The sequence below is a fragment of the Patagioenas fasciata genome, chromosome 4 (genome assembly GCF_037038585.1).
Source record: "Patagioenas fasciata isolate bPatFas1 chromosome 4, bPatFas1.hap1, whole genome shotgun sequence".
Taxonomy (NCBI): Eukaryota; Metazoa; Chordata; class Aves; order Columbiformes; family Columbidae; genus Patagioenas; species Patagioenas fasciata.
This window is the reverse complement of record NC_092523.1, coordinates 76992123-77018421: the sequence shown is the minus strand read 5'-3', so window position 1 is coordinate 77018421 and position 26299 is coordinate 76992123. Positions and strand designations below refer to the sequence as shown.

At 47.4% G+C, this 26299-nt stretch overlaps 2 protein-coding genes and 1 long non-coding RNA gene across 3 annotated transcripts in view; 1 reads left to right on the top strand and 2 right to left on the bottom strand.

The window, feature by feature from the left end:
• LOC139827857 (uncharacterized) overlaps positions 1 to 26299 on the top strand; it is a 62361-nt gene that overhangs the window by 28591 nt on the left and 7471 nt on the right. The gene's annotated exons all lie outside the window — the stretch shown is intronic.
• Positions 3556 to 8895, bottom strand: LOC136101328 (alcohol dehydrogenase 1). The gene is made up of 9 exons (XM_065837380.2): positions 8511 to 8895; positions 7681 to 7782; positions 7344 to 7485; positions 6954 to 7041; positions 5761 to 5980; positions 5384 to 5644; positions 4936 to 5071; positions 4248 to 4386; positions 3556 to 3778 (listed from the first exon to the last, which is right to left on the bottom strand). The coding sequence occupies exons 1-9, from the start codon at positions 8526 to 8528 to the stop codon at positions 3754 to 3756; spliced, it is 1131 nt and encodes a 376-aa protein (XP_065693452.1). The 5' UTR covers positions 8529 to 8895; the 3' UTR covers positions 3556 to 3753.
• On the bottom strand, positions 19288 to 26168 carry LOC136101137 (alcohol dehydrogenase 1-like). The gene is made up of 9 exons (XM_065836999.2): positions 24605 to 26168; positions 23775 to 23876; positions 23438 to 23579; positions 23048 to 23135; positions 21852 to 22071; positions 21475 to 21735; positions 21027 to 21162; positions 20339 to 20477; positions 19288 to 19869 (listed from the first exon to the last, which is right to left on the bottom strand). Exons 1-9 carry the CDS (start codon positions 25070 to 25072, stop codon positions 19845 to 19847), a joined length of 1581 nt encoding a protein of 526 aa, XP_065693071.2. The 5' UTR covers positions 25073 to 26168; the 3' UTR covers positions 19288 to 19844.

Below are 26299 nucleotides of genomic sequence, written 5' to 3'. Positions count from 1 at the left end.
CAATGTTCAGGAGCACAAGAAGGGTCTGTTTAGCAGAATGACCTGCTCACAGTGGCAATTGTGTTCTCTGGGGACGTTTTTGCACAGTTGTACTGTAACATTATGTGGGACTTGGTGCTGGAAATCTATTAAAAGCACAACAGCATTTGCAAGAAGGAGAGCACATCCATGTAATGTGTATAAATGTTACATGATAAGTTATCTACTGCTCTGTATATGCTTCAAATAATATAGTGCTAGCTACTGTCCCTTATTGCCTTTCGATGCAAATGCTTCCATTTTGTGTGAGCTGCACTTTCTTAAATGCATATGTGGCCAGTCTCACGTGGTGTTCCCCAGGGCTGGAACATGGAGGGTTGGGCTCTTCTGCCAAGTGACAAGCAAAAGGACAAGAGAAAATGGCTGCAATTTGCACCACGGGAGGTTTAGATTGGATATTAGGAAAAACTTCTTCACCAAAAGGGTTGTCAGGCATTGGAACAGGCTGCCCAGGGAAGTGGAAAGTACGGGGAATTAACTGAATATAGAACATCTCTCAAATGCTTAATTGTTGCTGAGTATTCTGTACCTGTCCCAGTTAAATATAGCCACCACACTGGGCACTAATACACTGATACAGTAATATTAATAACCTGGATACTCCGAATACTGTATAAGATGTGCCCCAACAATCCACTGGTTTTGAGGGATATCTGCTGAACAGAAGAAAAGCACCGGACCTGTCACTAGTTAAATGGCAGATCTGTGCTGGTGGTATTTCTCTTCTCAGAGCAACTGCCATCTCTGGGAAAAGCTGTTTGCGTTACAAGTGTCCATGCAAAGGGCTTATTCACAGGTATAAAACTTAAGTAGTTGTTGACAGAGGAGTTATTTCTGCTTCTGCTGATGATCTAGGTGGTTGCTAGGCTTCTCTGTACTTGGGGCTTTGTACAACTTTGATCACACAGCAAATACAGAAGGAAGGAACGGAAATTAGGAGAAATGAGTATGTGTTTAGTATATTTCCATTCTGAACTCAAAGAAATCAGCAAAGGCCTTCACTACAACACGCAGCCCAGAGTCGTGTGATCCTGCACAGCGGTTTGGGCAGGACAGGATCAAATGATGTCCCTGAGGAACTGGACAGACTTCTTCTGCGAAATGCTCTGTTTCAATACAGGCTGCAATTGCAATATATCAGGTGATTCACGTGTCCTTCATGCCTCTTACCCTGTCAGTTCTCTCACTGGATTTGGTGGAGCAAAGATGTGGTTCTTCTCCAGGATTAGTTGCTTTCATGTGCTTTGCAATCATCACTCCACTTGGAAAGTGGACTGATGGTTAAATACTTAGCTGAAAACAAAAATATTCTTGAGTCTGTTCAGACAGACCCACTTTACACAACTTTTGAGCCTTATTTTAGTTGGTTTTGGTTACTATTCAGTTTTCTGCATGGTGCAAGAGTGGGAGAGCAATTCCAGAGGACAAATGCTGTATGGCTGATTTCCCATCTGGTTGCTAGTGTCTGAAGTTTGCAACAACAAATTTTACAAATACTGTGACGGGTAATGTAATCATTCAGTTGCCTCCTAGATAACATTAATACATATAGCTTATGTTTTGGTCTCACACATAAGGACATAAACGTTAACGGTGCTACATGTACTGGTATTCCCTGCCTCTTAGGACGTGTCCAGTCTCTGCTGTTGAGCTTGTAGTCTACAAAATGGTTGTGAAAAGGTCTCTCAAATGTGTCATATTATTTTTCCTTAAACATCCATGTGTTGCTCTCCTCTGTCAAAGTGCCAAACCCAACAGTGACGTGAAGACAACACAGATTTCGGAACTGCTGACTCCCTGCTCGCAGTTGTGAAGGGCTATGGGGAGCTGGCATCTCTGCAAAACATTTGGAATGGATGTGGATGTCGGGGGGAGTTGATGCTGGGATCCTGTTGCTGTGCGGCTTTGTGTGCACCTTAGGAAAGGATTTTTTTTCTTATCCGATTAATAGAGGGAAAATAAATTCAAACTTGTATGTCAGCAGGCATGGATTTAATGAGTAGCTTTTTAATGACAGGTAGTGTATATCTACATTCAACAATATTTCATATCCTGACTTGCTCTATGTGTTCATGTGTCAGATAAGTTTTAATAACTGATCTGTTGGTTGAGATGTTTGTACAGATGGACACAGGCCTCCAGGTCTTGGTCTTTGTCTCCCTAGTCAGTGCTGTGGCCCCTTGGTGTCTGCATTCCTGTCAGAAATCGCTTTGTGAAATAGACTCTGAAATGCACTTAGGAGGACTAAGTACAAATCTTATCTCATCCCCTGCCTTCAGTACTTTAAACCCTTCAATTTGTAATTAAAAGGCAAAGGCAGAGATTCATGCCTTATTAATGCCTCAGTGTTAAATTTATGTCTTCAGTGTAACCGGGCACCGGTTTCAGAGATAATCTTTGCATTTCTACTGCGAAGAACAAAGTAGATTATATCCTAGCAGCTATGGCTTTGCATTTGCTAGCAAGACTGATAATCTACTATTTTCTAAGGTGCCATGTTGCTTTAATTTCCATTGGGACAACAATATCTTATACAAAATAGAAGCGGGAGAAGGCAAATGAGGTAAGGAATGAGAGAGTTAGATCCATCCTGACGTAGTATACTTTGAAGAGGTATAACAAAAATATTGATAAAGGTCTATCAAACACGTACAGTCAATTCTATTCACCCTAGTGAAGGAGAATGGCTGAAGGAAAAAAAAAATGTGATAAAATAGAGAATAGGAATTTTACAGCACTTCCTAAGTTTGAATCCATGGTGTCATAGACTCCTAGAATATCTCAAGCCGGAAGAGACCTGTAAGGATCATATTCTTGGATTCCTTTTGTGCATACAATAAACTGAGTTGCCAGGCTGGTTGTGATCCTGGGAGCTCCTATAGAATTGCACTCCTGCCATGTGAGGAGGCGTTTTGCTCTTTACTGCCTGCAAGTCTATGTATAGTACCTCTAGCACCTATATTTACGTATTGTGGGACATAAATGCACTTGAAATTTCTCTTCCTGATTCTAGTCTGTAAATTTCTCTGATGTTGTTGTCAAGAATAAAACTGGATTAGGAGAAAAGACACCAGAGAGGTGAGGAAGCGAGAAGATCTAAAAATATATCAAACATGAATTCAAGAAGCAAGAATTAGGAGACAGTAGGGCAAAGTAATTTGATATGAAAACCTCATGTTTATTTGAGAAGAGCTGGAGTGTCAGCTTTGTCCTGAGGATAACATCATGCAGCAAATACTATTGTGGACCCAGGAGTGAGAGCAGAGAACAGCAGCAGCTGCCATTTCCCTGCTGTACTATGGTTGAGGTTGCAGCATTCACTCAGGTGAGATGGGGACTGAGACATGTAGGCATAAATGTGTAAGGTGGGTAAAGGTGGGAAGCAACAGTAGTACAGGGAGCAAAGGCAGTTGTTTGCTGCTGGGACAAGGGGTGTGATGGAAGGGCGTGTGGTATGAGGAAGAGCTCCTCCTGCCCCGTGGGACTCTGTTGATGGAGTGCACTGCATGAGACAAGTTTGACTGAAGCCCTTTATTGCTAAAAGCATTTTCTTCGGAGAGGTGTCCTCCTGGGTCTTGGCTGGGCAAGGGAGAGCTGGCAGTGGCACCAGTGTTGGGCAGTTCTTCGTTTGCATTCACAAAGTGAGGTGCTGGCTGAGGAGGGAGGAGGTCTGCTGTGCTGGTCCCTCCGCTCGGCCTCCCACGGTTGTGTCCTTCAAAAGAGCAGGACAGTGCGAATACTGAAAACGGAAAAGAAGAGGGGAGTTACAAGTGCTGTGTCTGGGAGTGGTCAGGAGCAGGCAGCGGGGCAGGCAGGTGTGCCTGAGGACCGGCTGCGCCTTTCTCATCCAGCGCCGTCCTAACTCTGCTGCATGTGATGTGCAGCAACGGGGCAGCCTTCCAAACATGCTGAATGGAACCCCTCGCGAGCTAAAGCACCTTGTCCCTCCCCAAAGTCTTGTGCTGCCACTGCCAGATACATTCCTCCTTCCTTTGGCTTTTATGCTGTTGTTGCCAAGGACGCCCCTCACTCCTCGGTCTCCTTTGCCTGTCCTGTGCTTACAAACAGTGGGCCCTGTGACTCAAAAGTCTCGGATGCTTTCTGAGAAGGGAGCATTGCGTGCTCTGCCTGCCAGAGGGGTTGGGCAGGTTGAATTTTGGGTGGAGGTGGTGTGTGCTGTACCTGACTTGTGCTGGTCAGGATCTCACCTTTTTCCTGCACGTAACAGCTCAAATCCCTCGTTCACTTTAGCAAACGGCAGCGTGTGCGTGATCAGCAAGTCTGAGTTGAATTTCTTCTCCAGATAGCTGGAAACTAATTTGGGGATACAATCTCTTGCCTTAAAACCTAGAAACAGGAGAAATCACTCACCATGAATCATCAGAGAAACACTGTTCTGATAATGTAATGTTTGTAGAGTTTTCTGGTGCCAACAGTGTAGCAGCTCTCCTCTGAGCAGAATATTAGAGCTGACCACGAGCTTGTCCCATCTGCCAGGCTGTGCCTACCTGTAAAATATACTTGAGGCTGCGCCCTTGTGATGCATGGTACCTATTTCCTTTAGTGGATCAAATTTAAGAGGAGGGGGCTAAACTGTGGAAGACTGGATGATACTGGTGGATAAAATAATTTTTAACGACAAAGGTAGTAAGACACTGGATCAGGTTGCCCAGAGAAGTTGTGGATGCGCCATCATTGGAAGCGTTCAAGGTCAGGTTGGACAAGGCTCTGAGTAACCTGCTCTAGTGAAAGATGTCCCTGTGCACAGCAGAAAGGTCTGACAAGATGACCTTCAAATTACCCTTCCAAACCAAACCATTCAGTGATAATGTGAACTGGAAATTACTGTGAAAGGAAAAGACTGAAATATCTAAATTGTTGTCTTGAGTTTCCTACCTCCGAGTACACTCCCCTTCCATGTACGCCCCGTCAGCAGAAGCAGAGGATCAACAGGAATCACTGCATCAGAAGGCGCTACCCCAACCATCACGCAGACACCAGTGTTCATATTGCAGGAGGCCAGGGCAGCAATCTAATGGGACAGGCAAATTAATTAGAGAACGTGCTGATGAGTTTGTCAGACAAGTGTTCTTTCGTGCGACTGTCTGCCCCTCCTTGTAATGTGAACACACTGGCTTCCTGGCAGAGCAGACGTGCTGAGCTCAGTGCCTGTTTTAAGATTGGTACATCATTTTCTCCCAAAGCCCACAGGCGGTCTTTCTGAGCAAAGGGGTGTCCTGTAGTGCAGGCAGTGGGCAGGGAACTGCCTGCAGGGCTGAACTTTGCCCTGGCGGGAGCCCATTAATGATGTGGGAGAGGGGACATGTGCTGAAATGCCACATACCATGGTATCCACACGCCCAATGACCTCAAAGGAGTAGTCCACGCCATGGCCGGTCATCTCTGTGACCACCTCCTGGATGGGCTTGTTGAAGTCCTGAGGATTGATGCAGTCGGTGGCTCCCAGCTCCTTGGCCTTGGCAAACTTGTCGTTGTTGATATCAATGGCAATGATGCGGGAAGCTCCAGCCACCTTGCAGCCCATGACAACAGAGAGGCCAACTCCTCCGAGGCCAAAGACAGCGCAGGTGGAGCCTGGCTTTACCTGCACAACAGAGGCCCCGTGAATCTCCAGCGTGAACAGGAGGTTTCTGTCACACAGGGCTGGGGGTGGTGCTAGGGCAGCAATGGGGCTGATGCTCGACATGCCTGAATACCAACCTTGGCAGTGTTGATGGCAGCCCCGTAGCCAGTGGAAAACCCACAGCCAAGCAAGCAGACCTTGTCCAGGGGTGCAGCAGAATCTATCTTGGCAACGGTGCACTCGGGTGCCACGGTGTATTCTGCAAAGGTGCTGATCCACACGAAGTGGTGAATCTGTTTCCCTTTGCAAGTGAACCGGCTGGTCTTGTCAGGCATCAGGTTCTGCGGTTCTGAGAAGCTGTTGGGAGGCACATGCATTTCTCAGCATCAAAGAATGTCAGGGATTGGAAAGGACCTCAAAAGATGATCTAGTTCAATCCCCCTGCTGGAGTAGGGACACCCAGATGAGGTTACACAGGAAGGTGTCCAGGCGAGTTTTGAATCCAGAGAAGGAGATTCCACAACCCCCTGGGCAGCCTGTTCCAGGCTCTGTCACCCTTACTGGGAAGAAGTTTCTTCTCTTATTTAAGTGGAACCTCTTGTGTTCCAGTTTGTATCCATTACCCCATGTTCTATCATTGGTTGTCACCAAGAAGAGCCTGGCTCCATCCTCCTGACACTCACACTTTCCCTATTTATAACCATGAATGAGGTGACCCCTCAATGTCTTCTTCTCCAAGCTCAAGAGCCTCAGCTCCCTCAGCGTTTCCTCACAAGGAAGATGCTCCACTCCCTTCAGCATGTTTGTTGCTCTTCGCTGGACTCTCTCCAGCAGTTCCCTGTCCTTCTGGAACTGAGGGTCCACAACTGGACACAATATTCCAGGTGTGGTCTCACCAGGGCAGAGGGGCAGAAGAACCTCTCTGACCTACTGACCACCCTCCTTCTAATACACCCCAGGTACCATTGGCCTTCCTGGACACCAGGGCATAGTACTGGCTCATGGTCACGCTGCTGGCCTCCAGGACCCCCAGATCCCTTTCCCCTACACTGCTCTCCAACAGGTCATTCCTCAACTTATACTGGAACCTGGGGGTGTTACTGCCCAGATGCAAGACTCTACACTTGCCCTTGTTATATTTCATTAAATCTTTCCCCACCCAAGTCTCCAGGTCTCGCTGGATGGCAGCACAGCCTTCTGGCGTGTCAGCCACTCCTCCCAGTTTTGTGTCATTAATTGTTTTTCTCAAGTAAAGCACGCGTGGAGGTGTCAGACTGGTTGAGAGACAGCTGACCCCATTTGAGTAGAGGGGAGGGAGAAGCAGACTCACTGGAACTTCACACAGTAGTTGGATTCAGGGTTCAGGCAGTAGGTGCATTCCCCACAATTAGGAATACCGAGGGGGATGACTTTGTCTCCTGCAACAAAGCAGATCCCTGTTAGGTGCTGCTTGCTCATCAGGCTCTGGGGTGCTGCCTGTTGGAGCCTCTGCAGAGCTTTCCAATGGCAGCATTGCACCAGGAACCCTCTGCTCTCTCTGTCCTGAGGAAGCGCTTGTGTGCATGGGGAATAGAGCAGGAATGCGCGTGAGACAGCCCAGTGCAACCAGTGTGCACTCAGGTTTTGAGCCACTGATGCAGGAGCAAGGTGGTTGAATTTCTGAACTCGGGGCAACATCATCTGCTTTAAGAGCTCACTCCTGGGTGTGTGTGTGTTCTACCTGGTTTCAGAGAGGTCACTCCTTCTCCAATGCTTTCCACAATGCCAGCTCCTTCGTGGCCTGGGATAACTGGAAATTCCACATTAGCAATGGAACCTTCGACAACGTGGTCATCTGTGCGACAGATGCCAGTGGCTACCATCTGTTTGGAGAAGAAAGAGCAGTTGAGCTCTAGAAACGCTCTGGCATCTGTTTAACCCGATATGTGGAAGGACTTTTCACAGTGCTGCTCTGGACTATTATGGCTTACAGGTGGGGACAGATCCCTGACAGGTATAACCCACAGGAAGAGCAATTCTGACAAGACAGGAAAAAAAAAAATGGAATGCATTTTTACCTTGATACGGACTTCACCTGCCTTTGGAGGTGCAACCTCCACCTCCTCAACAGAGAGGGGTTTGCCCGCAGCCCAGGCAACAGCAGCTCTGCATCTGATGACCTGGAAACAACAGAGAGGGTTATGCTGCTGACTTTGGGAGGTGACAGGGAAAATATCCCCTAAGGGAAGAGATTCAAGTATACTGCATAGATTTGACAGCAATGTGCGTGGTGCTGCTGTATCTTCAGGCCAGAGGAGCAGCACTTTTAGTACCAGGGAAATGCCTGTTAGGAGCTTTGCTCTTGGTCTGGTAAGCTAAAGGACTGAGGGCCCCAAGACAGGTTATGGATGGTCCCTGTCTGTCTGGAAGCTGGATGATTCTTTCCCTTGCCAAAGGGGTGATTTGTGTATGGCATCTCCAAGCCCCAGAGCTGGTTTGATGTTCAGAAAATTCAGCTTTCAGCTAGAAAGCGGTTTTGGCAAGGAAAGAGTTGAATTGCAGGAGTGGAGTGGCTGCAAGGCTGCACCTCTGAAGAGCTGCGTTTCCCTGCCAGTGCGGAAACACACAGCGGGGCTGAGCAGGAGGGTGTTGGTCAGGATGGAATCATTCAGCGTTTTCATTCCCAAGCTGCTGGGCAGAACAGGAGGGCGCTGCGTAAGGAAGGTGCTGACATGTGCGGTTGTATGAAAGCAGAAGGTTGTGTGACTGGAGGAGTTTGGAGGGGTTAGTGGAGTAGCGTTAAAGGAAAGAGGGTGTGCAGTAGAGGTGCACAGGCTGAGCCATTTGCAGAGTATTCCCCAAGAACAGGCTCTCTGAGGAAAGAAGAAGGGAGACGAGTTGTCCTTACTTTTCCCGAAGTGGCCATGAGGTCTCTGTTAGCAGAGCTGTTGCTGTTTGTGCAGCAGGCTGGAGGGAAGCTGCCGTCTGTCTGACCAAAGCCCTGCGTTGCGAAATCTCCCGGCCGTGGAACCAGAGCCTGCCTGGGCAGCTGCAGGGAGCGTGGGGAGTCCTGGTGTGGAACGGTCGCCAGAGGGCTGTGGTTAATCTGTGTCCGACGCGGGACGCAGAGGAGCGCAGGGAGTGTTGAGCGCAGGAGCTGGTGGCAGCAGGGAGATGGCAATGGGTGGCAGCCGCTCTCCACTGGAGCAGGCAGAAGTCCTCCAGGGAGGCTTTTATTGGTGGCTCTGCCCTCGGGCCGTGTCCCGCCCTCCCTGCCTGACAGGCACAGAGAGCTCTGCGAGATTTCTCTCCTCTGGTCACTTCCGTTAGATGTGGAGAGACAAGATTTGCAGCACCGCCTCCCTTGGGTCCTCTTGTTGTCCGGAGGTAGCATTTCAGCTGGCAGTGGTTCAACCCAAGTGATTTCAAAAGAACGGAAACTTAAAGCAAGAAAACAAACACAGTGAAGTCATGTGATGGTGGACAAGCATTCATGACATTTTGGAGTGAAGATTAACTGTTTGTGGTATTGCAGCTATTTTCACCTGAGTATTAAGGGGAGAGTGTGTCAGGAAGGATGTTGCGTTTCCAAGGACACATTAGTTTCACGCTTGTATAGCCACTTCTGGAAGGGGATTCGCTCTTCTGGTTCTCACGGAGCTGTTTCTGCTGAGGCATGAAGCAAGGTGATATGCAGGAGGCTGGATGACTGAGACACTCTTGGAGGACCAGGCTAGGATGAGCCCCTTGTGCATGACTGCCAGGTTTGGGAACTGCTTCTTCACTTAGGTCGATGTCAGCCCCAGGTTTCCATTTTTCAGGGGACTGTTTGAAGAAGTTTGTGTTGGCAACAGCAGCACTTGCTGTTGCAAGTGTGAACCCCTAGTGCCCAAACCCCCTGAACCAATCTCTGGCATGACCGATGGAGACCTGCAAATGCTACTGTTCCCCAGCAGGTGGCGGAGCTCTTGCCTGGGCAATGGTGGTGGCCCTGTGGTGTGGCAGTGGCTACAGCGGCATGGAAGTGCAGCTGGGCAACCTGTTCGCCATGGGGGCAAAGGCAGTTGTCTGCTGAAACAAACGGTGTGACAGAGCAGCCCATGGTACAAGGAAGAGCTCCTCCTGCCCCGTGGGACGCTGTTGATGGAGTGCACTGCATGGGACAAGTTTGACTGAAGCCCTTTATTGCTAAAAGCATTTTCTCCGGAGAGGTGTCCTCCTGGGTCTTGGCTGGGCAAGGGAGAGCTGGCAGCGGCACCAGTGTTGGGCAGTTCTTCGTTTGCATTCACAAAGTGAGGTGCTGGCTGAGGAGGGAGGAGGTCTGCTGTGCTGGTCCCTCCACTCGGCCTCCCACGGTTGTGTCCTTCAAAAGAGCAGGACAGTGCGAATACTGAAAACGGAAAAGAAGAGGGGAGTTACAAGTGCTGTGTCTGGGAGTGGTCAGGAGCAGGCAGCGGGGCAGGCAGGTGTGCCTGAGGACCGGCTGCGCCTTTCTCATCCAGCGTCGTCCTAACTCTGCTGCATGTGATGTGCAGCAACGGGGCAGCCTTCCAAACATGCTGAATGGAACCCCTCGCGAGCTAAAGCACCTTGTCCCTCCCCAAAGTCTTGTGCTGCCACTGCCAGATACATTCCTCCTTCCTTTGGCTTTTATGCTGTTGTTGCCAAGGATGCCCCTCACTCCTCGATCTCCTTTGCCTGTCCTGTGCTTACAAACAGTGTGCCCTGTGACTCAAAAGTCTCGGATGCTTTCTGAGAAGGGAGCATTGCGTGCTCTGCCTGCCAGAGGGGTTGGGCAGGTTGAATTTTGGGTGGAGGTGGTGTGTGCTGTACCTGACTTGTGCTGGTCAGGATCTCACCTTTTTCCTGCACGTAACAGCTCAAATCCCTCGTTCACTTTAGCAAATGGCAGCGTGTGCGTGATCAGCAAGTCTGAGTTGAATTTCTTCTCCAGATAGCTGGAAACTAATTTGGGGATACAATCTCTTGCCTTAAAACCTAGAAACAGGAGAAATCACTCACCATGAATCATCAGAGAAACGCTGTTCTGATAATGTAATGTTTGTAGAGTTTTCTGGTGCCAACAGTGTAGCAGCTCTCCTCTGAGCAGAATATTAGAGCTGACCACGAGCTTGTCCCATCTGCCAGGCTGTGCCTACTTGTAAAATATACTTGAGGCTGCACCCTTGTGATGCATGGTTCCTATTTCTTGTAATGCATGAAATTTAAGAGGATGGGGCTAAACTGTGAAGGAGTAGATGATACTGGTGGATAAAAGAGTTTTTAACGACAAAGCTAGTAAGACACTGGATCAGGTTGCCCAGAGAAGTTGTGGATGCGCCATTGTTGCTTTATCCATGCGAGCCACAGAACCTGACACACCAATATGATGTTCACAGAGTTCGCTTTATTGTCGGACCGGGCTAGCTTTATAGCAAAGCTGCCCTGTCCACGCGCCTTACAACAATGTGATTGGTTGTAACTCGTGTCATACAATAACATGATAGGCTGCATGTGCTGTCCACGCGCTCTGCACGCATGTGTCCAGCGATTGCTCCCTCATTATTACCTTCTAATGGTGCTCCTTTAGTCTCTTTTGTCTCTGGCTTCACCTCTCAGCCAGGCTGGCAACAACCCCATCCCCCTGGGGCAGGGGGGGCTCTACCACTACATCTCCCCCTCTTTTATTTAATATTAACAATACGTCGTATCATGCTTTAAATACAGTGTGAAATACAGGGTAAGAACATTAAGGTTAATACAATTACAATTAACAAGAACAGACCTGTTTTCAATATTCCTTTTAACCAAACAAGGTATTCACCCCAAAAAAACCAATATCTTCTGTTATTTTCTTGTTCTGCAAATCTTCTATCTTTTAAACTTTTAAGTTCAAACAACACATACAATCAAACTCTTCATAACTGTGAACATGTCCAATAACAAAAAATTAATTGCTGCTCTATTTTACAAAGTGGTATTCTCAACATTGGCTACATTCGTTGCTTAAAGCGATAACATGTCTGAGGTTAAGGTTTGTCATCACTGCAATCGGTTTCTTCTCTGTTAGCTAGCCAAGGTCTCACCCACTTTGCTGGGATCTATGAATTTTTGTGGTTACCTGTAGAAACACAAGCATATCCCCTTCCCCAGGTTATTAGTGACATAGGACCTCCCCATTGTTGTGTTGTCGGATTAAACACACTAACCTAAGGCACATTTTCGGAAAAATCTTTGACATTTTTGATATGGTGCATAACAACCGGTTCCATTTCAGTTTCACTTTTAGGATTAAGCCAGTTCAGCACATACAATGCCTTCATCAATACCTCTTCTGGGCTCACACCAATTCCCCCTTGTTTTTTCAAAACAGACAAAAGATTTTTTAATGTACGGTGTACACGCTCAATAATTGCTTGGCCAGGAGAATTGTAAGGGATTCCAAACAGGTGTTGTACCTTCCACTGGGTGAGGAAGGCTGCAAGTCTGTCAGAGTGGTATGCAGGACCATTATCTGTTTTGATTTGTTGTGGAGTGGCTGCAAGGCTGCACCTCTGAAGAGCTGTGTTTCCCTGCCAGTGCGGAAACACACAGCGGGGCTGAGCAGGAGGGTGTTGGTCAGGACGGAACAATTCAGCGTTTCCACTCCTGAGCTGCTGGGCAGAACGGGAGAGGAAGGCACTGCCTAAGGCAGGTACCGACATGTGCGGTTGTATGAAAGCAGAAGGTTGTGTGACTGGAGGAGTTTGGAGGGGTTAGTGGAGTAGCGTTAAAGGAAAGAGGGTGTGCAGTAGAGGTGCACAGGCTGAGCCATTTGCAGAGTATTCCCCAAGAACAGGCCCTCTGAGGAAAGAAGAAAGGAGACGAGTTGTCCTTCCTTTTCCCGAAGTGGCCATGAGGTCTCTGTTAGCAGAGCTGTTGCTGTTTGTGCAGCAGGCTGGCTGGAGGGAAGCTGCCGTCTGTCTGACCAAAGCCCTGTGTTGCGAAATGTCCCAACTGTGGAACAGGAGCCTTCCTGGGCAGCTGCAGGGGGCGTGGGGAGTCCTGGTGTGGAACGGTCGCCAGAGGGCTGTGGTTAATCTGTGTCCGATGCGGGACGCAGAGGAGCGCAGGGAGTGTTGAGCGCAGGAGCTGGTGGCAGCAGGGAGATGGCAATGGGTGGCAGCCGCTCTCCACTGGAGCAGGCAGAAGTCCTCCAGGGAGGCTTTTATTGGTGGCTCTGGCCTCGGACCGTGCCCTGCCCTCCCTGCCTGACAGGCAGCAAAACAGAGGAGAGGAATCTGGCTGAGCGATGTGGAGGGAGGAGATGCAGGGCACTGCTCGGGTGTCCTTGTTGTCAAGGTTTAGCATTTCAGCTGGCAGTGGTTCAACCCAAGTAATTGAGAAAGGAGTGAAAGTCTGAAAACTGTTGTTAAGTTCTCCACCCTTCAGATAACAGTGAATGCCTTGGCAAAAAAAAAAATGTATTTGGCATGTGAAGGATACTTTACCGCTCTGTACTCCTTTCTGTCTTCAAAAGTGCGTTTTAAACAGGCCTTCTTGGGCTTCCATTTATGTCAGGAGATAAATGTACCTTAGCAGGTATAATAAACTAGCTTGGTCTCCACCAAAAACGTTTGGCTAGAATACTCTGAGAATGGAGATACTGTTACGCTTGTTTCTGCTGAATCCGTGCTACTACAGGCGAGATCAATAAAGTGGAATTAAACCCCCTCAGTTTTGAGTAGTGATCCACTTCACACAACAACCTGCCTTTTAAGAGATCAGAAGTCTTCTAACAACCTGCACTTGAAAAGAATCATTTTATAGTCCAGTAAAAATCTTCAGACGTAAAGATAACCCGACAGGAACAAATGAGTGAAGTTTGGGTCTTAATTGCTTTGCAAAGTGATTTGATTATACACACACGTGTTTAAGGATCTTTTCTGTTAAAGCCTCATCTCTTGGTAAACTTATTGACAAATCAATAACATGGCTGGGCTGCTCAAAGTCTCTTCCTGCTGACACGAACAAGCCATCAATAACCCAAGGTCCCCTTACTTCCCAGCCTCTTCTACCCAGTTCCCATGCACGTGAGAGCCTGCCAGCTCTGATTAGTACTTGCAAAAGATAAGTCAATGTTGCCTATTTTTGCCGAGATAGAAAGAGCCTCTGCTCCTGTTTCCACGTTACCAGTGCAGAAAGCAGTAAGATGCTGTATGTTTGATTTCGTGCAAGCTGTTACCAGTTGCCTGTTTCTTCCTGTTTACTCTGTATTCACACTTAAAGGTTACCAAACCTTCCCTTTCTTTAATGGGAACAACTAACCCTTCCTGCTGCTCGTTCATATTTCTTCGTATTGTTTCCCAAGCATCAGATGGCCTTGTGTAAATTAGCAAAAGATCTAATCCCATACTGACAAAATGACTACAACATCCCCAAGAGAGAGATACAAAGTGAAAGAAAAAACAAATCACAACACATCAGTTTTAAGTAAAATGCCTGGAAGTGTTAATTTGGTAAGCTATTCAGTGGCGAGACGTTCTCCAGTACTGAAGTCTGTTATTTACTTCAATGTCATTTACAGAAAATTCAGACGCATGGTGACCTTAAATTTTAATCTCTACAATACTTTCCTTGTCTATCAGGCAATGGAATGCTCAGGTCATTCGGGATGGATGCATAGGTCTGACTTAGAGGTTTTCTGTGCTGAGTTTCAGTTGGATAGTAAGTGAAGAATTTGTCAGGAATCAGGGAGGTTTCTAAGGATGCGTCTGTTTGCCTTATGTGTAACCAGTTTTGCAAGGGTGGGGGCCCTGGGCTCTCCTAGTTCTCACAGCGCTGTTTTGTACTGAGGAGTTAGATAAGGTGATTTATAGGAGACTTGATGAAAGGGACCTTGTTGGAGGACCAGGCTAAGATGAGCACCCCGCATGTGACGTATCACCCATGGTTAAGTGTACAGGGAGCTGCCCCGAGAGGTTTGTGTTGGTCCTGGCTACTGCGTGTCCCAGCCCTGGTTCATGGGGCAAGAGGAAGGTCAGCAGCAGCAGCAGCAGCACTTGCTGTTGCGGGGCTGGACCCCCAGCTCCCAAATCCCCTGGGCCCATCTCTGGCTTCAGCAATGCAGCCCGGCAACTGTACCATGCCCTAGCAGGTGGCTGAGCTCTTGCCTGGGCAATGGTGGCCCTGTGGTGTGGCAGCAGCTCCAGCTGCATGGAAGTGCTGCTGGGCAGCCTGTTCGCCAGGGGGGCAAAGGCAGTTGTCTGCTGAAACAAGAGCTGTGACAGAGCTGCCCATGGCATGAGGAAGAGCTCTTCCTGCCCCGTGGGACTCTGTTGAACCGTTTGATCTGATTAGTCTTCTTTTGATTTCTAGACTACTTTACCCTATTTGTTCTTGTGCAAACAAAGCCAGTTAGAGCAAAAAGTTTTTCCTTGTTTCCTTGTTTATACCCTTAATTTATTTTTGGAAACTGAGCAGTACAATTTATTAAAGTAGACTTGTAGCTGAAACAGGTAAACTAAATAATGGAAAGTACTGCAAAGAGCGATGCGTCCTTTTCCTTGCTGCTCATGAAAGAAATACCACACGTTAAAATATTGGATGCACACGGTCGTGTGTAATTTAGCCACCAGCTAGAATCACCAGATTTATCATATACTCAACTGTGAGCTGCTGCCAAGGACTGCCTATAAAAGGAACAGAAAGATGATGGACAAAGAGGTTACAAATTGATATGATATGGTTAAATGCCAGCAAAGAGAATCAGTTTTTCCTGGTCACACATGTGAACTTGACTCCAGCATGTCAGAAATGCCAGAAAGCCAGTTCATCCTTCTGCCCGTCCCACTCCTGGGCCTGCTGTGCAGGGTTTCATGGTGTTTGTAATGAAAAAAGTTTCCACATGCCTAATTTAGCCTTGCGGACCTTCATGATCCAACCAGCTCTAGTCTGAGACCAGGAACCATTTAGAATGCTAGAGTGAGCAGAGCTCAACTCTTTAGCTGTTGAACAAAGTGACAGATGCACAAACCTATGATGTGTTTATATTTAAGCAGAGCTGCAGGGCTAATTCATTACTTTCTTTGAGACTTGTCACAGGAATCCAATTAAGGCTGTGCAGACGCACACGCGGTATTAGGGAAACATTGTTTACTGAGAAGACCTTTATTCTAGTGTTTTCTTGGTAGGGCAGTGCTAAAACTCAAAACTTTTAACGAGTCATTTTGGTGTTATCTCATTACCTGTGACCTTATCGTTTTATCCTTTAAAAGTAGCTAAGAGAATTACAGGTAACTTTTATAGCAGGGTGAAGTGAGGTCCATGTGCAAAAGTTACTGTAATTTGGCAGACAATATGGAATTTGTTAATCTTTGATAACTTTTTGTGTGTTTATGATGTGCTGTGTAATTGCTCTTTGTGCTGAGGGTTTTTCGTAAGTGCAAAGGGCTACGGATTGGGATAAGAATTGCTCAAAAGAGGCCAAAAGGCATTATAGCGTTACAGGTCCAATGTTCAGGAGCACAAGAAGGGTCTGTTTAGCAGAATGACCTGCTCACAGTGGCAATTGTGTTCTCTGGGGACGTTTTTGCACAGTTGTACTGTAACATTATGTGGGACTTGGTGCTGGAAATCTATTAAAAGCACAACAGCATTTGCAAGAAGGAGAGCACATCCATGTAATGTGTATAAATGTTACATGATAAGTTATCTACTGCTCTGTATATGCTTCAAATAATATAGTGCTAGCTACTGTCCCTTATTGCCTTTCGATGCAAATGCTTCCATTTTGTGTGAGCTGCACTTTCTTAAATGCATATGTGGCCAGTCTCACGTGGTGTTCCCCAGGGCTGGAACATGGAGGGTTGGGCTCTTCTGCCAAGTGACAAGCAAAAGGACAAGAGAAAATGGCTGCAATTTGCACCACGGGAGGTTTAGATTGGATATTAGGAAAAACTTCTTCACCAAAAGGGTTGTCAGGCATTGGAACAGGCTGCCCAGGGAAGTGGAAAGTACGGGGAATTAATTGAATATAGAACATCTCTCAAATGCTTAATTGTTGCTGAGTATTCTGTACCTGTCCCAGTTAAATATAGCCACCGCACTGGGCACTAATACACTGATACAGTAATATTAATAACCTGGGTACTCCGAATACTGTATAAGATGTGCCCCAACAATCCACTGGTTTTGAGGGATATCTGCTGAACAGAAGAAAAGCACCGGACCTGTCACTAGTTAAATGGCAGATCTGTGCTGGTGGTATTTCTCTTCTCAGAGCAACTGCCATCTCTGGGAAAAGCTGTTTGCATTACAAGTGTCCATGCAAAGGGCTTATTCACAGGTATAAAACTTAAGTAGTTGTTGACAGAGGAGTTATTTCTGCTTCTGCTGATGATCTAGGTGGTTGCTAGGCTTCTCTGTACTTGGGGCTTTGTACAACTTTGATCACACAGCAAATACAGAAGGAAGGAACGGAAATTAGGAGAAATGAGTATGTGTTTAGTATATTTCCATTCTGAACTCAAAGAAATCAGCAAAGGCTTTCACTACAACACGCAGCCCAGAGTCGTGTGATCCTGCACAGCGGTTTGGGCAGGACAGGATCAAATGATGTCCCTGAGGAACTGGACAGACTTCTTCTGCGAAATGCTCTGTTTCAATACAGGCTGCAATTGCAATATATCAGGTGATTCACGTGTCCTTCATGCCTCTTACCCTGTCAGTTCTCTCACTGGATTTGGTGGAGCAAAGATGTGGTTCTTCTCCAGGATTAGTTGCTTTCATGTGCTTTGCAATCATCACTCCACTTGGAAAGTGGACTGATGGTTAAATACTTAGCTGAAAACAAAAATATTCTTGAGTCTGTTCAGACAGACCCACTTTACACAACTTTTGAGCCTTATTTTAGTTGGTTTTGGTTTCTATTCAGTTTTCTGCATGGTGCAAGAGTGGGAGAGCAATTCCAGAGGACAAATGCTGTATGGCTGATTTCCCATCTGGTTGCTAGTGTCTGAAGTTTACAACAACAAATTTTACAAATACTGTGACGGGTAATGTAATCATTCAGTTGCCTCCTAGATAACATTAATACATATGGCTTATGTTTTGGTCTCACACATAAGGACATAAACGTAAACGGTGCTACATGTACTGGTATTCCCTGCCTCTTAGGACTTGTCCAGTCTCTGCTGTTGAGCTTGTAGTCTACAAAATGGTTGTGAAAAGGTCTCTCAAATGTGTCATATTATTTTTCCTTAAACATCCATGTGTTGCTCTCCTCTGTCAAAGTGCCAAACCCAACAGTGACGTGAAGACAACACAGATTTTGGAACTGCTGACTCCCTGCTCGCAGTTGTGAAGGGCTATGGGGAGCTGGCATCTCTGCAAAACATTTGGAATGGATGTGGATGTCGGGGGGAGTTGATGCTGGGATCCTGTTTCTGTGTGGCTTTGTGTGCACCTTAGGAAAGGATTTTTTTTCTTATCCGATTAATAGAGGGAAAATAAAATCAAACTTGTATGTCAGCAGGCATGGATTTAATGAGTAGCTTTTTAATGACAGGTAGTGTATATCTACATTCAACAATATTTCGTATCCTGACTTGCTCTATGTGTTCATGTGTCAGATAAGTTTTAATAACTGATCTGTTGGTTGAGATGTTTGTACAGATGGACACAGGCCTCCAGGTCTTGGTCTTTGTCTCCCTAGTCAGTGCTGTGGCCCCTTGGTGTCTGCATTCCTGTCAGAAATCGCTTTGTGGAATAGACTCTGAAATGCACTTAGGAGGACTAAGTACAAATCTTATCTCATCCCCTGCCTTCAGTACTTTAAACCCTTCAATTTGTAATTAAAAGGCAAAGGCAGAGATTCATGCCTTATTAATGCCTCAGCGTTAAGTTTATGTCTTCAGTGTAACCAGGCACCGGTTTCAGAGATAATCTTTGCATTTCTATTGCGAAGAACAAAGTAGATTATATCCTAGCAGCTATGGCTTTGCATTTGCTAGCAAGACTGATAATCTACTATTTTCTAAGGTGCCATGTTGCTTTAATTTCCATTGGGACAACAATATCTTATACAAAATAGAAGCGGGAGAAGGCAAATGAGGTAAGGAATGAGAGAGTTAGATCCATCCTGACGTAGTATACTTTGAAGAGGTATAACAAAAATATTGATAAAGGTCTATTAAACATGTACAGTCAATTCTATTCACCCTAGTGAAGGAGAATGGCTGAAGGAAAACAAATGTGATAAAATAGAGAATAGGAATTTTACAGCACTTCCTAATTTTGAATCCATGGTGTCATAGAATCCTAGAATATCTCAAGCCGGAAGAGACCTGTAAGGATCATATTCTTGCATTCCTTTTGTGCATACAATAAACTGAGTTGCCAGGCTGGTTGTGATCCTGGGAGCTCCTATAGAATTGCACTCCTGCCATGTGAGGAGGCATTTTGCTCTTTACTGCCTGCAAGTCTATGTATAGTACCTCTAGCACCTATATTTACGTATTGTGGGACATAAATGCACTTGAAATTTCTCTTCCTGATTCTAGTCTGTAAATTTCTCTGATGTTGTTGTCAAGAATAAAACTGGATTAGGAGAAAAGACACCAGAGAGGTGAGGAAGCGAGAAGATCTAAAAATATATCAAACATGAATTCAAGAAGCAAGAATTAGGAGACAGTAGGGCAAAGTAATTTGATATGAAAACCTCATGTTTATTTGAGAAGAGCTGGAGTGTCAGCTTTGTCCTGAGGATAACATCATGCAGCAAATACTATTGTGGACCCAGGAGTGAGAGCAGAGAACAGCAGCAGCTGCCATTTCCCTGCTGTACTATGGTTGAGGTTGCAGCATTCACTCAGGTGAGATGGGGACTGAGACATGTAGGCATAAATGTGTAAGGTGGGTAAAGGTGGGAAGCAACAGTAGTGCAGGGAGCAAAGGCAGTTGTTCGCTGCTGGGACAAGGGGTGTGATGGAAGGGCCCGTGGTATGAGGAAGAGCTCCTCCTGCCCCGTGGGACTCTGTTGATGGAGTGCACTGCATGGGACAAGTTTGACTGAAGCCCTTTATTGCTAAAAGCATTTTCTTCGGAGAGGTGTCCTCCTGGGTCTTGGCTGGGCAAGGGAGAGCTGGCAGCGGCACCAGTGTTGGGCAGTTCTTCGTTTGCATTCACAAAGTGAGGTGCTGGCTGAGGAGGGAGGAGGTCTGCTGTGCTGGTCCCTCCGCTCGGCCTCCCACGGTTGTGTCCTTCAAAAGAGCAGGACAGTGCGAATACTGAAAACGGAAAAGAAGAGGGGAGTTACAAGTGCTGTGTCTGGGAGTGGTCAGGAGCAGGCAGCGGGGCAGGCAGGTGTGCCTGAGGACCGGCTGCGCCTTTCTCATCCAGCGCCGTCCTAACTCTGCTGCATGTGATGTGCAGCAACGGGGCAGCCTTCCAAACATGCTGAATGGAACCCCTCGCGAGCTAAAGCACCTTGTCCCTCCCCAAAGTCTTGTGCTGCCACTGCCAGATACATTCCTCCTTCCTTTGGCTTTTATGCTGTTGTTGCCAAGGATGCCCCTCACTCCTCGATCTCCTTTGCCTGTCCTGTGCTTACAAACAGTGGGCCCTGTGACTCAAAAGTCTCGGATGCTTTCTGAGAAGGGAGCATTGCGTGCTCTGCCTGCCAGAGGGGTTGGGCAGGTTGAATTTTGGGTGGAGGTGGTGTGTGCTGTACCTCACTTGTGCTGGTCAGGATCTCACCTTTTTCCTGCACGTAACAGCTCAAATCCCTCGTTCACTTTAGCAAATGGCAGCGTGTGCGTGATCAGCAAGTCTGAGTTGAATTTCTTCTCCAGATAGCTGGAAACTAATTTGGGGATACAATCTCTTGCCTTAAAACCTAGAAACAGGAGAAATCACTCGCCATGAATCATCAGAGAAACGCTGTTCTGATAATGTAATGTTTGTAGAGTTTTCTGGTGCCAACAGTGTAGCAGCTCTCCTCTGAGCAGAATATTAGAGCTGACCACGAGCTTGTCCCATCTGCCAGGCTGTGCCTACCTGTAAAATATACTTGAGGCTGCGCCCTTGTGATGCATGGTACCTATTTCTTTTAGTGGATCAAATTTAAGAGGAGGGGGCTAAACTGTGGAAGACTGGATGATACTGGTGGATAAAATAATTTTTAACGACAAAGGTAGTAAGACACTGGATCAGGTTGCCCAGAGAAGTTGTGGATGCGCCATCATTGGAAGCGTTCAAGGTCAGGTTGGACAAGGCTCTGAGTAACCTGCTTTAGTGAAAGATGTCCCTGTGCACAGCAGAAAGGTCTGACAAGATGACCTTCAAATTACCCTTCCAAACCAAACCATTCAGTGATACTGTGAACTGGAAATTACTGTGAAAGGAAAAGACTGAAATATCTAAATTGTTGTCTTGAGTTTCCTACCTCCGAATACACTCCCCTTCCATGTACGCCCCGTCAGCAGAAGCAGAGGATCAACAGGAATCACTGCATCAGAAGGCGCTACCCCAACCATCACGCAGACACCAGTGTTCATATTGCAGGAGGCCAGGGCAGCAATCTAATGGGACAGGCAAATTAATTAGAGAACGTGCTGATGAGTTTGTCAGACAAGTGTTCTTTCGTGCGACTGTCTGCCCCTCCTTGTAATGTGAACACACTGGCTCCCTGGCAGAGCAGACGTGCTGAGCTCAGTGCCTGTTTTAAGATTGGTACATCATTTTCTCCCAAAGCCCACAGGCGGTCTTTCTGAGCAAAGGGGTGTCCTGTAGTGCAGGCAGCGGGCAGGGAACTGCCTGCAGGGCTGAACTTTGCCCTGGCGGGAGCCCATTAATGATGTGGAAGAGGGGACATGTGCTGAAATGCCACCTACAATGGTATCCACACGCCCAACGGCCTCAAAGGAGTAGTCCACGCCATGGCCGGTCATCTCAGTGACCACCTCCTGGATGGGCTTGTTGAAGTCCTGAGGATTGATGCAGTCGGTGGCTCCCAGCTCCTTGGCCTTGGCAAACTTGTCCTTGTTAATATCAATGGCAATGATGCGGGAAGCTCCAGCCACCTTGCAGCCCATGACAACAGAGAGGCCAACTCCTCCGAGGCCAAAGACAGCGCAGGTGGAGCCTGGCTTTACCTGCACAACAGAGGCCCTGTGAATCTCCAGCGTGAACAGGAGGTTTCTGTCACACAGGGCTGGGGGTGGTGCTAGGGCAGCAATGGGGCTGATGCTCGACATGCCTGAATACCAACCTTGGCAGTGTTGATGGCAGCCCCGTAGCCGGTGGAAAACCCACAGCCGAGCAAGCAGACCTTGTCCAGGGGTGCAGCAGAATCTATCTTGGCAACAGCGTACTCGGGTGTCACGGTGTATTCTGCAAAGGTGCTGATCCACACGAAGTGGTGAATCTGTTTCCCTTTGCAAGTGAACCGGCTGGTCTTGTCAGGCATCAGGTTCTGCGGTTCTGAGAAGCTGTTGGGAGGCACATGCATTTCTCAGCATCAAAGAATGTCAGGGATTGGAAAGGACCTCAAAAGATGATCTAGTTCAATCCCCCTGCTGGAGTAGGGACACCCGGATGAGGTTACACAGGAAGCTGTCCAGGCGAGTTTTGAATATGTCCAGAGAAGGAGATTCCACAACCCCCTGGGCAGCCTGTTCCAGGCTCTGTCACCCTTACTGGGAAGAAGTTTCTTCTCTTATTTAAGTGGAACCTCTTGTGTTCCAGTTTGTATCCATTACCCCATGTTCTATCATTGGTTGTCACCAAGAAGAGCCTGGCTCCATCCTCCTGACACTCACACTTTCCCTATTTATAACCATGATGAGGTCACCCCTCAATGTCTTCTTCTCCAAGCTCAAGAGCCTCAGGTCCCTCAGCCTTTCCTCACAAGGAAGATGCTCCACTCCCTTCAGCATGTTTGTTGCTCTTCGCTGGACTCTCTCCAGCAGTTCCCTGTCCTTCTGGAACTGAGGGTCCACAACTGGACACAATATTCCAGGTGTGGTCTCACCAGGGCAGAGGGGCAGAAGAACCTCTCTGACCTACTGACCACTCTCCTTCTAATACACCCCAGGTACCATTGGCCTTCCTGGACACCAGGGCATAGTACTGGCTCATGGTCACGCTGCTGGCCTCCAGGACCCCCAGATCCCTTTCCCCTACACTGTTCTCCAGCAGGTCATTCCTCAACTTATACTGGAACCTGGGGGTGTTACTGCCCAGATGCAAGACTCTACACTTGCCCTTGTTATATTTCATTAAATCTTTCCCCACCCAAGTCTCCAGGTCTCGCTGGATGGCAGCACAGCCTTCTGGCGTGTCAGCCACTCCTCCCAGTTTTGTGTCATTAATTGTTTTTCTCAAGTAAAGCACGCGTGGAGGTGTCAGACTGGTTGAGAGACAGCTGACCCCATTTGAGTAGAGGGGAGGGAGAAGCAGACTCACTGGAACTTCACACAGTAGTTGGATTCAGGGTTCAGGCAGTAGGTGCATTCCCCACAATTAGGAATACCGAGGGGGATGACTTTGTCTCCTGCAACAAAGCAGATCCCTGTTAGGTGCTGCTTGCTCATCAGGCTCTGGGGTGCTGCCTGTTGGAGCCTCTGCAGAGCTTTCCAATGGCAGCATTGCACCAGGAACCCTCTGCTCTCTCTGTCCTGAGGAAGCGCTTGTGTGCATGGGGAATAGAGCAGGAATGTGCGTGAGACAGCCCAGTGCAACCAGTGTGCACTCAGGTTTTGAGCCACTGATGCAGGAGCAAGGTGGTTGAATTTCTGAACTCGGGGCAACATCATCCGCTTTAAGAGCTCACTCCTGGGTGTGTGTGTGTTCTACCTGGTTTCAGAGAGGTCACTCCTTCTCCAATGCTTTCCACAATGCCAGCTCCTTCGTGGCCTGGGATAACTGGAAATTCCACATTAGCAATGGAACCTTCGACAACGTGGTCATCTGTGCGACAGATGCCAGTGGCTACCATCTGTTTGGAGAAGAAAGAGCAGTTGAGCTCTAGAAACGCTCTGGCATCTGTTTAACCCGATTTGTGGAAGGACTTTTCACAGTGCTGCTCTGGACTATTATGGCTTACAGGTGGGGACAGATCCCTGACAGGTATAACCCACAGGAACAGCAATTCTGACAAGACAGGAAAAAAAAAAATGGAATGCATTTTTACCTTGATACGGACTTCACCTGCCTTTGGAGGTGCAACCTCCACCTCCTCAACAGAGAGGGGTTTGCCCGCAGCCCAGGCAACAGCAGCTCTGCATCTGATGACCTGGAAACAACAGAGAGGGTTATGCTGCTGACTTTGGGAGGTGACAGGGAAAATATCCCCTAAGGGAAGAGATTCAAGTATACTGCATAGATTTGACAGCAATGTGCGTGGTGCTGCTGTATCTTCAGGCCAGAGGAGCAGCACTTTTAGTACCAGGGAAATGCCTGTTAGGAGCTTTGCTCTTGGTCTGGTAAGCTAAAGGACTGAGGGCCCCAAGACAGGTTATGGATGGTCCCTGTCTGTCTGGAAGCTGGATGATTCTTTCCCTTGCCAAAGGGGTGATTTGTGTATGGCATCTCCAAGCCCCAGAGCTGGTTTGATGTTCAGAAAATTCAGCTTTCAGCTAGAAAGCGGTTTTGGCAAGGAAAGAGTTGAATTGCAGGAGTGGAGTGGCTGCAAGGCTGCACCTCTGAAGAGCTGCATTTCCCTGCCAGTGCGGAAACACACAGCGGGGCTGAGCAGGAGGGTGTTGGTCAGGATGGAATCATTCAGCGTTTTCATTCCCAAGCTGCTGGGCAGAACAGGAGGGCGCTGCGTAAGGAAGGTGCTGACATGTGCGGTTGTATGAAAGCAGAAGGCTGTGTGACTGGAGGAGTTTGGAGGGGTTAGTGGAGTAGCGTTAAAGGAAAGAGGGTGTGCAGTAGAGGTGCACAGGCTGAGCCATTTGCAGAGTATTCCCCAAGAACAGGCTCTCTGAGGAAAGAAGAAGGGAGACGAGTTGTCCTTACTTTTCCCGAAGTGGCCATGAGGTCTCTGTTAGCAGAGCTGTTGCTGTTTGTGCAGCAGGCTGGAGGGAAGCTGCCGTCTGTCTGACCAAAGCCCTGTGTTGCGAAATCTCCCAGCCGTGGAACCAGAGCCCGCCTGGGCAGCTGCAGGGAGCGTGGGGAGTCCTGGTGTGGAACGGTCGCCAGAGGGCTGTGGTTAATCTGTGTCCGACGCGGGACGCAGAGGAGCGCAGGGAGTGTTGAGCGCAGGAGCTGGTGGCAGCAGGGAGATGGCAATGGGTGGCAGCCGCTCTCCACTGGAGCAGGCAGAAGTCCTCCAGGGAGGCTTTTATTGGTGGCTCTGGCCTCGGGCGATGCCCTGCCCTCCCTGCCTGACAGGCAGCAAAACAGAGGAGAGAAATCTGGCTGAGCGATGTGGAGGGAGGAGATGCAGGGCACTGCTCGGGTGTCCTTGTTGTCAAGGTTTAGCATTTCAGCTGGCAGTGGTTCAACCCAAGTAATTGAGAAAGGAGTGAAAGTCTGAAAACTGTTGTTAAGTTCTCCACCCTTCAGATAACAGTGAATGCCTTGGCAAAAAAAAAAATGTATTTGGCATGTGAAGGATACTCTACCGCTCTGTACTCCTTTCTGTCTTCAAAAGTGCGTTTTAAACAGGCCTTCTTTGGCTTCTGTTTATGTCAGGAGATAAATGTACCTTAGCAGGTACAATAAACTAGCTTGGTCTCCACCAAAAACATTTGGCTAGAATACTCTGAGAATGGAGATATTATGATGTTCTTGTTTCTTCTGAATCCATGCTAGTATGGGTGAGATGAATTCAGTGGAATCAAAGCCCCTCAGTTTTGAGTAGTGATCCAGTTCACACACAACCTGCCTTGAAAGAGATCAGAAGTCTTCTAACGGCCTGCACTTGAATTATTTTATGGTCCACGAAAAATCTTCAGATGCGTCTGCAAAGGTAACCCGACAGAAGCAAATGAGTGAAGTTTGGGTCTTAATTGCTTTGCAAACTGATTTGATTATACACACATGTGTTTAAGGATCTTTTCTGTTAAAGTCTAAACTCTTGGTAAACGTCTCGTTGAATCATTAACATAGCTCGGTCCCTCAAGGTCTCTTCCTGCTGACACAAACAAGTCTTCAGTAGCACACGGTTCCCTTATTTCCCAGCCTCTTCTACCCAGTGTCCATGCATGTGAGAGCCTGCCAGCTCTGATTAGAACTTGCAAAAGATAAGTCAATGTTGCCCTTGTTTGCTGAGATAGAAAGAGTCTCTGCTCCTGTTTCCACATTACCAGTGCAGAAAGCAGTAAGATACTTTACGTTTGACTTTGTGCAAACTGTTACCAGTTGCCTGTTTCTTCCCATTTACTCTGTATTCACACCAGACCTTCCCTTTCTTTAATGGGAACAACTAACCCTTCTTGATGCTTGCTCATATTTCCTCATATTGTTTCCCAAGCATCAGATGGCCTTGTGTAAATTAGCAAAAGATCTAATCCCATACTGACAAAATGACTACAACATCCCCAAGAGAGAGATAGAAAGTGAAAGAAAAAACAAATCACAACACATCGGTTTTCTATAAAATGCTTGGAAGTGTTAATTTGGTAAGATATTCAGTGGTGAGGTCTTCTCCAGTACTGAAGTCTATAATTTACTTGAATATCATTTACAGAAAATTCAGACGCATGGTGA

Bases quoted from the DNA above. Each gene is read 5' to 3' on its own strand.
- LOC136101328 (XM_065837380.2), bottom strand. The intron at 7,042-7,343 runs GTAGAACACACA...GCTTTGTTGCAG, and splicing joins AGTGACCTCTCTGAAACCAG to GAGACAAAGTCATCCCCCTC. The intron at 5,645-5,760 runs GTTGGTATTCAG...TCTGTTGTGCAG, and splicing joins CTGCCATCAACACTGCCAAG to GTAAAGCCAGGCTCCACCTG.
- LOC136101137 (XM_065836999.2), bottom strand. From the start codon at position 25,072: ATGCTAAACCTTGACAACAAGGACACCCGAGCAGTGCCCTGCATCTCC. The intron at 20,478-21,026 runs GTAGGAAACTCA...TCCTGTTTCTAG, and splicing joins GAAGGGGAGTGTATTCGGAG to GTTTTAAGGCAAGAGATTGT. The intron at 19,870-20,338 runs GTGAGATCCTGA...TTCCGTTTTCAG, and splicing joins CTGTTACGTGCAGGAAAAAG to TATTCGCACTGTCCTGCTCT.